Source organism: Arachis ipaensis, chromosome B05 (assembly GCF_000816755.2).
Source record: "Arachis ipaensis cultivar K30076 chromosome B05, Araip1.1, whole genome shotgun sequence".
Lineage (NCBI taxonomy): Eukaryota > Viridiplantae > Streptophyta > Magnoliopsida > Fabales > Fabaceae > Arachis > Arachis ipaensis.
Window position 1 is genome coordinate 26,939,688 of NC_029789.2, and position 10,900 is coordinate 26,950,587.

Here is a 10,900-nt window from a genome sequence, read left to right on the forward strand (position 1 = left end):
ACGCTACCACCATCACCCCCTCCCCTACTTCCTTTTCTTCTCTCCCTTCTCTTCCTCTTCTCACCCCTGCCCCATTGCCAACCCCAAGTCCGCCACCACCGCACCTCCTTGCGCCGCCGTAGAGCCGCCGCGCCGTTACCACTTCCGACGATACCAACCCTCTTTCTTCTTTTCCCAATTCTAGAGTCACAACACCTCCCAGGTTTCACTGCCTCTATCTCTGCAAACTCAAATTCTACTTCTGTTAAGTTAGATTAATTAGCTTAGTTACATTTTGTTAGAATTAGGATAGTTAGAGATGCCTGTTCGTAGTGGATTTTAGGTGGTTAGGTAGTTAGGATATGGTTAGTGGATTTAGGTCTGATAATTGCGCCGTTCTTGCTGCTTGCTTTATCTGTTTTGCAATTTTGAAATTGCTGTGCTGTTGATGCTGCTAATATGCTGTTCATTACTGTTTAAATGCTGTTTTGACATTATTCCACCTAAATGGCATTTCTTGCTACAAATTGAATTTGTTTCTTTTCTGAACTCATATGACTTGCTATTTGCTACTCTTTTATGTACTACTTTAATGTCATATGAACTGAATTTCTGTTGCTGGGGAACGTCCAATTTATAGCCGGCATGCTGCCAAAATTTTTGAAAAATTTAGTTTTATTGAACTTGACACTTTTGAACTTGAGACTTCTCCTACTCATACCAAGGAATTGGTTGCGTTTAGGGATTAACCAGCTACTTTGTTCTGCTTAATGTTACCTGCATCATGTGAATCACCTTGTTCTTCATGATAATTGACAAATGTTGCGGTTTATATGAGCCTGACTTGATTTGTTGATGCTGTTGTGATCTTACCTGCGCTAACTTGGTTCCTTAATTTTAGATTCTTAATATATGATTTTAATGAAATTCAAATATGAATTACAATTGACCTTTCATTGCTATTTTATCAGTGACCATTAATTCTTTGAATGCATATTCTTTGCTCATTATCAATTGCTGGATTTACCATAAGAGAAAGCTGGCTACATTTAAGAATCATTGCTTCTTGCTATATGCTTTATGCTATATGCTTTATGCGCCAACTGCTTCGCCTTGCTTTATGCTTCTTGATTCATTGATTTCTTGTTCTTCATGCTATCTGCCACTCACAACATTCATCTGGCTGTTGATTCCACTATTTGTTTTTTCAGGAACGTTCCTTTAACTGCCGGAATGCTGCCCGATTTTTTTGCAAATTGTTTCACTCAAATCCCATTCATGAATTGGCTTTGGTACTTTTGAATTCTGCACTAATGGGTTTCAACCAAGCCAATTTATGGACGAATGGGCTAGCATTCCTATTCTTTCTGGTTCCCTTCTTAGTTAAATCGCATTATTGATGATTTTATTCATTTTTGTGCTTCTTTTATCACACGATTTATCATTAATAATCTGCATTGTATGCTTGAATGTGATCATGCTTGTTTCTAAACCTTTTGCACTTCTAGGAACTACATTACCATGCCACTAATTCTAACCTACTTCTTTGGCTTATAACTTAACTGACTATTAACCACTTTCATGGCATGTTTATTATTATTTCTTGACAAACAAGCATTCTGCATCTCATAGTTTTTGGTTGTGAATTAATTTCTTTGAACTGTACCTTGCATTCAGTCCAACATCCTATATAATTCTGACTCACTTCATGCATTGGCTTTCATTCCTCTTTTAATCATCTATGCTTATATTACTTGAATACTATTTGCCTTCCTGTTTTCCTACTTTAGTTTAATAAATTGTATCCTGGAACCTCTACTTTTCAGGATGTCAGATCCAAAAGGAAAAGAAAAAGCTAAAGCAGGCACATGCAAAAGAAAAAGAGGAGAATCATCTACCACTATTTTAGATATACTACATGATGATTCCGGGCGTGAGAAGAACTTTACTCCGCAGGAAAAAGCTGATCAGTTAGTGCCTGCAACTGATCCAGTCAAGTTTGCAAATTAATATTGTGAACTGAAGTATCCGATCTTTGCAACTGCAAGGAACCTATATCTAGAAAAGACCCTCAGAATTCCAGCTGAATTACAACAGTACACTACAGAACAGATAAAATAGAGAGGCTGTTCTTTCTGGAGAGGAATTTGACTGAGGTTAATGCATCTTGGGTCAGGAAATTTTACTGCAACTATTTTAAAACGACCCTGGATGCAGTCCAGCTCAGAGGAAAACAAGTTTTAGTTACTGAGGAGGTAATTGAAGATATCCTCCATTTTCAGCCTAAGTCAAATGAACCAGATGGTTACCAGAAGGCTGAGAAAGATATGAGGTTTATGCGTTTTGATTGGGAAGCAATGAAGCGCACCATAGCTATTGACCCTACTATCCCATGGGTTATGGGTAAGTCAACAGTGCACCCAAAAGACATAAAAATTATTTATCTTAATGATGAGGCTCGGCTATGGCAACAAATTCTGAGCAACTATGTGATGCCGAGCACTCGCGAGACTGAGGTGCCAGCTGCCATGATTACTCTTATCTGGTGCGTGATAGAAGGCAAGGACCTGTACCTTCCTCGATTCATCCGTCACTCCATGGCTAAAGTCCATGTTCGAGGCACTCTACCTTTCCCATATTTGATTACCCAGTTGGGCCGCCGAGCTGAGGTACCCTAGGAGCCTAAGGATGAGAAGCCACCAGCCGCAGACTACAGGAAGATCATCCCATATGGCAGGAAGTTCGTGGCTCTGGGCTACAGACCGCCCTCTCTCACTACCTCCACTGATGCAGCCACATCCTCTGATGCCCCTTTAGCACCTGCCGCACCACCCACACCCACAGCACCCTCACCTGCCTCCCAGCCCATTTACCACCTTGTGCACTGCCTATTTGAGCGCCTAGATCAGATGGAGCATCACAACCAGCAGCGATATGAGCGGACTGAGCGTCGCAGTAAGCGATGCTATGAGCATTTAAAGCTGATGATCAGATCGGGACACCCTGACATCCCCTCCGAGCCTGACACACCATCAGAGCCATCTGAGGAGGAGGCGGATGAGCATGAGGAGGATGCACGAGCAAAGGCTGAGCAGGCAGAACCCGAGCAGGCAGCGCCCCAGCATGAGGAGCCCCAGCAGATCCACAGGTCCCTAATAAAATTAAATAGCAAGAAAGTAAGTGACAATTAACTAATAAAATAAAGAAAAATCAAATACTATAAAGGGTCTTGGCAAGGGTTGAGAGTCAAGGTTTCCTATCCTAGTCATTGACCACAAACATGAAAATTATGAAGAGTAAATCCTATTTAGTCAACCCTAACATCAAGGGTAAGTCAAATAGATATAATTAATCTTAATCTACAAATCCTAGTCAACTCACTAATTAGCTTAATAAAAGACTAGTGTTAGTGGAAACAAAATCAACCAACAACCCTAAATAACCAATCAATATTGGACATCAATGACTCAAGGTCACCTAAGTCCTCAATCTCAAGACAAGAGTGTGAAAAACTACTCAATAACTAAAAAGGATATTTTATCAAACACTTTGAGGGCATATAAACAAAACATCTTAAATTGCATAAATTATAAAAGTTATAACTATCAAACTCAGAAAAACAATAAAGATAACTCAAATAAGCATCAATAACATGAAAAACATCAAAATTATATTAATAGAAAACCAAAATTCTCAAGAGTTCATGAAACTAAAGAGTAGCAAAATAGAAAAATTAACAAGAAAAGCTAAGTGAATTAAGAGGATAGAATAAGGAAATATAAAAAAAAAAGTAAAGGTTTAATTACTCTGTTGATCCCTATAGTTTTACAAAATTTTTAATTAGGTCACTATACTTTTTTTCCTTTTAATTGAGTTCTTGCACTAATTTTTTTTAATTGGGTCCCTACACTTTTTTTTTCTTTTATTTGGATCCCTCCACCAATTTTTTTTTCAGTTGGGTCCCTATAAAATTAAGCCAATTACTGCTAAGAGGGACCTAATTAAAAAAAATTGGTACAGTAAATCAATTAAAAGAAAAAAAAGTATAGGGACCTAATTGAAAATTTGTGAAACTATAGGGACGAACAGAGTAATTAAACCAAAAATAAACTAAAACAAGATTAAAGCCTAAATCTAAGGAGGAATGAAACTAAGAAATCTCTCTCTAGAATTGTCCTAAAACATAATAAAAACCTAAACTATCACTACTTGATTCATCCCTCTTCAATCCTTGGTTCAATATCATCAGAAATGAGTTGGATTTGGTCCAAAATGGGCTAGAAATTGTAGATCATGTGCTGCATTAAATGAGACACGTGCTCAGACGCGTGTGTGCGTATGCACACTCAACTTAATGTCCACTATAGACATATGGATATCATTTTGAAGCCCTAGATGTTATCTTTCTAGTGCCACTGGAATCGTTTTATTTGGACCTCTATATCAAGTTGTGATCAATTTAGTACGAAAATGTCAGGATTGACAACTTTGCAAATCCTTCATTTCTTGAATTCTTCCACTTTGCATATTTTTTTTTTCACTTCTTCAAGCCATCGTTGCCTTCAAAATCTTAAATCACTCAAACAAACATATCAAGGCATCAAATGGAAGAAAAGTGAATTAAAATTGGCAATTCTAAGCATAAAAAACATGTTTTTTACAATTAAACACAATTGGGAAGAGATTCACAAAAACATATAATTTCAAAGAATAAATGCAAAGTAAGTTAATAAAATCCACTATTTTCAAGCCAAAAATAATTATAAAATGTGAATTTATCACTTTTGTAGTTGCTCTTCCTTCTTCTATGGTGCCAAATGCCTTTTCGACTGCAGGAATTAGATGTAAGACCCCTGATTTTTAGAAATTAAATTATGAGAATTTTATATGTTTTATTTGAATATTTAGACTTTTAACTTTATTTTATGAATAAAAAAAATTAATTTAATTATCTCCAATTTTTATTGAATTAATATTTATTTAAAAATAATTTACAAGTTGATAATTAAATAGCATTTCAAAGATAATTAGTTTGTATTTAATTTGGTTTTAAATTATTACTCTACCCCTTAATTTTTATTGAAATACTTACTTTACCAAAGTTACCAAAACAAACTCTAATTTACACTACCCTAAAATCTAACACAACACACCCTCACCTCACCAAACTCTAGCTGTCAACCCCCTGCGTCAGAAAAGAAAAAGAAAAAGAAAAAGAAAAAAAGAAAAAAAGAAAGAAAAGGAAAGAGATAAGGGGGGAACCGAGGAAGAAAGGGGAAAGAGGAAGACGACGCCGGTGGGCATCGCCACCACCGTCACTGCCGTTCGTGCCTCCCGTCACTGCCAGCTTCGTCGCCGAGCTTCCATGGCTGCCATCGCCGTTCCATCAACACCACCAATGGAGGTTCGCCAGGAGAGAGAAGACGTGCAAGGAGAGAGAAGACGCGCGAGGAGAGAGGGAGAACCATGGCCAGCCACATTGCCGTCACTGCCGGAGCTTCCTTCGCCGCTGCCATTCGGTCTGCCATGGAGGAGAACACAGTGGGAAAGAAATCGTTCCTCTGTCACTGCCACTGGCAAAGTTTCTGGGTATCGAGTATGGCTCTGTTGTCGCTGGAACCTCCCCAAAGCTACTACTGTTCGGTTCAGCTATTCCTCTTCAGTTACAGTAAGCGTTTTCGTTTCGGAACCCTTAAAATAAGTATTCTGTTATAATCTGTTAGAAATTCTGAGGTGTTGGTAATGTAGGGTCGAGTTTTAGTTCTTGCATGCTGATTTTAATGGTTGTTGCATGCAACACCAAGCTGCTGCGTTGTCGCTGGAGCTACCGCTACTCCATTCTTTCACTTATTCGTAATTACAGTAAGTTGTTCCTTATTCTGAACCTCTATAGTCGTTGTTTCATTATATATTATTGAGTTTTACACGATGTTAATATCTCAGAATTGAGTTACTGTTGTTGTATGGTGTGTTTGTGGCTGTTGCTGTTGCAGAAAATAGTCAGATTTGATGCCGCTGATTTCAGGCCAAGAGAAAAGAAGTTCTTAGATGTGTTTGGTTTTATGGGTTTCGACTATTTAAGGTAGGGACTTTTTTTTTTAAAATATATTTTATATTATGGAATTGTTGTAGATTGATATTGATGTGTGTAATACATTTTTGGTGATTATGTGAGTATTATGGATTGACCGAGTTATTTTGGATGAATATGATTGTTTACTTGATTGAATTCTTGATTAATTGAGTTGGCGTTGTGATAGTTAACGAAAGTTTGATAATCTGATTTATATATTTATATTGAGAAATGGTTTTGTGATGGAAATTTGATTTATATATTTATATTGAGAAATGGTTTTATGATGGAAATTTAATTTATATATTATATTGAGAAATGGTTTTCTGTTGGAAATCTGATATATATATATATATATATGGAGAAATGATTTTGTATTAGAAATCTGATCTATACGTTTATATTGAGAAATTGTTTGGTTTTGAAACTGTTCAAAAGGATTGAGAAAAGTGGTTTGGATGGAACCCTTGAAGGGTAATAAAGTCCGAGTTTTAGGGGAAGTGCTGATGAAATTTTTATTAGTTTGGACTTAATTAAGTGATTGATTTAAGAATAAATTATTTTTGAGTCTTTTGAAAGAGGCTTAAATTTAAAATGGTTTTGAAGTTAGTTTGATGATTTTGGTTGAATGAAAAGGAGTTTTATAAAAAAGAAAATGGTTTTAAGTGAAGTTGCTTTAGAGGTTTCGGAAGATGTTATGGAAGGTGGCATTGGTTTTGAAGAAAAATGTTCTTTTTAGAAAAAAAGTGTTTTGAATGGTATGATGTATGAAAAATGGGATTTTGGAAAGGATGAAATGAATATTTAACTTGTTTTTAAAAGAATGAATTTGGAAAAAGGTTCATTTTGAATATGCTGAGCTTTTGGGTAAAAAGTGATTTTTGACTAAATTTGATAGATCATAACTTGGTCCTCAAATCTCAAAAATTTGTGAAACTTGATTTAAATTAAAACTGAGTATAACGAGTTTATGATGTTCGAAGAATGGACGAAAAATGAATTTTTGAAACAAAGTTATGAAGGTTTGAAAACTGGGCTTTAAAACTGAAACCTAGAAATTTTGTAGCAGACATCCTATTTTCTTGAAAAAACTCTGTTTTTAACCGTTTAGCTTTCTCGACAAGCTTGTGATCCCTGTAAAACCATATGATGTTTGATAATTGATTTTTAAACTCTGAAATGAGTGTAGAAAAATTCGATGAATTGAGTTTCTAAATGGTTTGCAAACCGGACCGTGAATTTTAGATTAAATGAGATATGGAAGTGATTCTTGGCGAGATGTGAACTGAATACGTTTTATTTTTGAAAGTGAATGGGCCAAGTATGATTTTGAATCGTGATGAATATGAGTTTAAAGACTTATGGTTCGATTTTGATTGTGAATTTAAGTTTGATTGATTGTGGCCTAAATGTCTGGATTGGTAAGGTCTGGGTATTATCCCATTTGTGTGTTGAATTGATAATCATTTTAACGCACTCTGTGGATGCGGTGTGATGTGATCCACTCCGTGGATGCGATGTGATGTGATCCACTCCATGGATGTAGTGTGGTACGAGGACGTCGATGCATATCACCCACATTCTCTCGGATGAAAGGTGAGATGGCACTCTTTATTGAAATGAGACGGTATTCTCTGTTTTCTTGGCATGATTTGTACCTCCAGAAGAAGTTGAGATGACACTCTCTGTTGAGATACTGGTATCATGACTTATTGATTTTTCCTCCTGGGGATGTGCATCGAGAGACTGATCCATGAGACGCCAAGTAGATTTTGTGTCGGGTTTGGCATAATAACCGACATGTGAGCTCATGGTCAATAGGACAAGCATGCATAATATGTATCTATGTGACATTGTTTGGGTGTGCATATTGTATTTGGTTTGCCTATATGAATACTTCTGTTTATCTGCTAATTGCCAAACTTGGCGTAATTGCTCTTAGTTGTGTTTGAACTTAGAATTACGGTGGTTTGAGTGTTAATTGATTATATGTTGAGGCGAAGGCTATTATCTAATTATATTTTGAGTCATAGGCCGTGATTTGATTATATGTTGGGTCAGAGGCCGTGATTTGGTTATGTTTTGGGTCAGAGGCCGTGAATTGGTAAGTCGGTGGAAACTGATATAAATATTGACTTGTGGTGACGTGATCGATGATTTTGGTTTTAAAAGAATATTCGTATGATTTTGAAATAGAGATTGAGATTTGGTAAATTAATGAATAAGAATTGAACGGGATTGAGAATAAAATAATTTGAATAAGAGAAAAGGATTCATAAGGCAAACATAAATCACTGCTGTGAACAAACTTTGATTTTATATATATATATATCTCCTTTTATGACAATTTTGCAACTCCTCTCATGAAATCATGTGGTTAGGTTCTCACCCCCTACAACTTTATCTTTTCAGAAAACGAACGAAGAGGCTTATAAAGAGCTTATTGTACTTTTAGTTATGCAATATGGTTGTATTAGTTTAGCTATTAGTTTTCCTTCTCCATTATTATTATATTTTTATAAAGAGGGATAGGAGCCGAGATTTATAATGATATGCACTGTTTGCAAATTACTTGTATAAAGACTCTTATTATTAGGTGTGCGTGTATATATGTATGTATGTATGTATGTATATATGCAGTGTTGTGATTGGTTTGTAAGTATGTTTGTTGGTGAAAAGAAATAAAAAGAATTTCTGATTTTTCAAAGAAAAGTCTGTTCGGTTTCGAATTAAAGGCTCCTATTATATTATCAAATATATGGATGTTGTTATAGTTTTCTCGCTACTAAAGTGACGCAATCAGAAGCATAACATTCTGGTAGTAAGGGTGTTACACTAGAGCCTCCTTCTCAATAGCCAACTCTAGCTTCTCCAATTCGTCTTGGATATCTTCATCTTCGATATTCGTGTAAGATGGAGTTTGTTCTGCAGTTGGCACAAAGTAACAACCAATAAAAACACGAATGTTAAAAAATAGACATTGGACTTAACATTACAAAAATCTTGAAAATCCTTGGGTTCTATATCTATTACAAAACTCATCATTAAAGAAAATTGAAAGGCACAATTTAAATGATTGCTACAGAAGATATGAAAAATATACCTAGCATATTTTTCACTTTCTTTTGTGAATCAATGCTCTCTTGGAGATCTCGTAAAACAGAGATCAACCTCTTCCACACTAATCTTATTTTCTTTAATTACATTGGCCCCAATATGCATAGCTTCAAATATCTGGTAGCAAATGATGCATCAACAGCTGAATACAATCTTTAGAATCTAGTATAAACTGATTACTCCAAAAGAATATTTGAAGTTGTACCTTTTTGGTAGACTCGGCATCTGCAATAACACGAAGTACTTTCTCTATTTTGCTCAAAAGTGATGAACACTTATCTCCCCTCTGAGTGGCCAGCTTAAGCTCTCTTGTATATCTAAGGGACAAGTTTTTTGTTCCCCGAATGTAAAGAAGCCAATGCTGACTTTCTTGGCCTAAAAGAATCAATCTGTAACGACTCAACTTTCAATACGTCATGATCGTACCAAAAGTAAGGCGTTACTAATCTAATTCTTTTATTATCTATTTTATATTGAGTCTTTATGCATTAATCTATCGATTGTTTTACTAAAAAGTTAAAACTTTTCCGTCAAGAACAAATAACACATATTCACATACTTAATATTAATAATTCATTATAATAATATATACAAAATCAATTACTAAGACCAACCCTCTGAATAAAACTCCAACTAACAAGGCGAGGGAAAAATAAATCCTAACAACAACTCGACTCTTGAACAAACTCTTTCTATGTTTCCACAGCTTCACAATAAGCCTTCACACCTGTAGCTGAAAGAGTTGAAAAGAGGAGTAAGAATTGGGGAGTTCTTAGTAGGGTCGGGGTAGTAAGTTAAATTCATTTTATTATATACTCAGCTAGCAACAACAATCAATATAATACATTCAACTTAACAAATAAAGAATACAGAAGTCAAATAATCATAAAGTATATACAAAGCACCTACACATATACCAAAAAACAAATCACAGAAAAATATGCGCAAACAAGTATGATATATGTCTAGCCCTACGCAAGCCATGAGCTCACGTGTCGGTTGTCTACTCGCTCCCGACATTACCCGAGTACAAGTCCTAGATACAATTTTCTAGATGCATACAGTGTGCATATAAGTCTTACAGCCAAGCTTCAAACAATGTGACTTTTAAATGTATTATAATATGCTTACATCTGAAAAATAGTTCACAATGTGTGGGTGTCTCCACTATAAATTTTGTACTAAGACCCAAACAACAATCACATTTTATCTGCTCTCATGTGGTAGACAGTCTTTTAGAGTCTTTTTATCTTTGGCCTCTGCTCTCTTGTGGCAGAGATCAGCTCTCATGTGGCAGATATTTCTTTAGTTAATATATTCTTTTTTTCTGTGCTCTGCTCTCTTTTAGTCTTTACTCTCTCCTCTCCTGTGGCAGATATCCCTTTAAATCATTTGCTTTTCTTTCTTCATTCTTTTACTTTTTTGCTTTTAATATCTCAAATTATTTTCACATTCTTCTCTTGCCTTTCTCTAAATATCTTATGAAAGGAGAATTATAAGATTCTTAATTTAACTTTGTCTTTCTAAAATTTTTGGAAATTATAACTGATTTACCTTTTTTTTCTTATAAAATAATATCTTTAATAAAATGAATAATAATAATAATAATAATAATAATAATAATAATAATAATAATAATAATAATAATAATAATAATAATAATAATAATAATAATAATAATAATAATAATAATAATAATAATAATAATAATAATAATAATAATAATAATAA

At 34.9% G+C, this 10,900-nt stretch overlaps 1 protein-coding gene and 1 pseudogene across 2 annotated transcripts; one reads left to right on the plus strand and one right to left on the minus strand.

The window, feature by feature from the left end:
* LOC107643510 lies at positions 5,121 to 7,993 on the plus strand. 2 transcript variants are annotated; one of them, XM_016347177.2, is made up of 3 exons: positions 5,121 to 5,647; positions 5,728 to 5,841; positions 5,973 to 7,993. In XM_016347177.2, exons 1-3 carry the CDS (start codon positions 5,446 to 5,448, stop codon positions 5,987 to 5,989), a joined length of 333 nt encoding a protein of 110 aa, XP_016202663.1. In that variant the 5' UTR covers positions 5,121 to 5,445; the 3' UTR covers positions 5,990 to 7,993. The 2 variants fall into 2 exon arrangements, with proteins under 2 accessions (XP_016202663.1, XP_016202662.1); XM_016347176.2 differs by having other exon boundaries at positions 5,125 to 5,647; positions 5,784 to 5,841.
* LOC110271965 overlaps positions 8,465 to 10,900 on the minus strand; it is a 34,423-nt pseudogene continuing 31,987 nt past the window's right edge.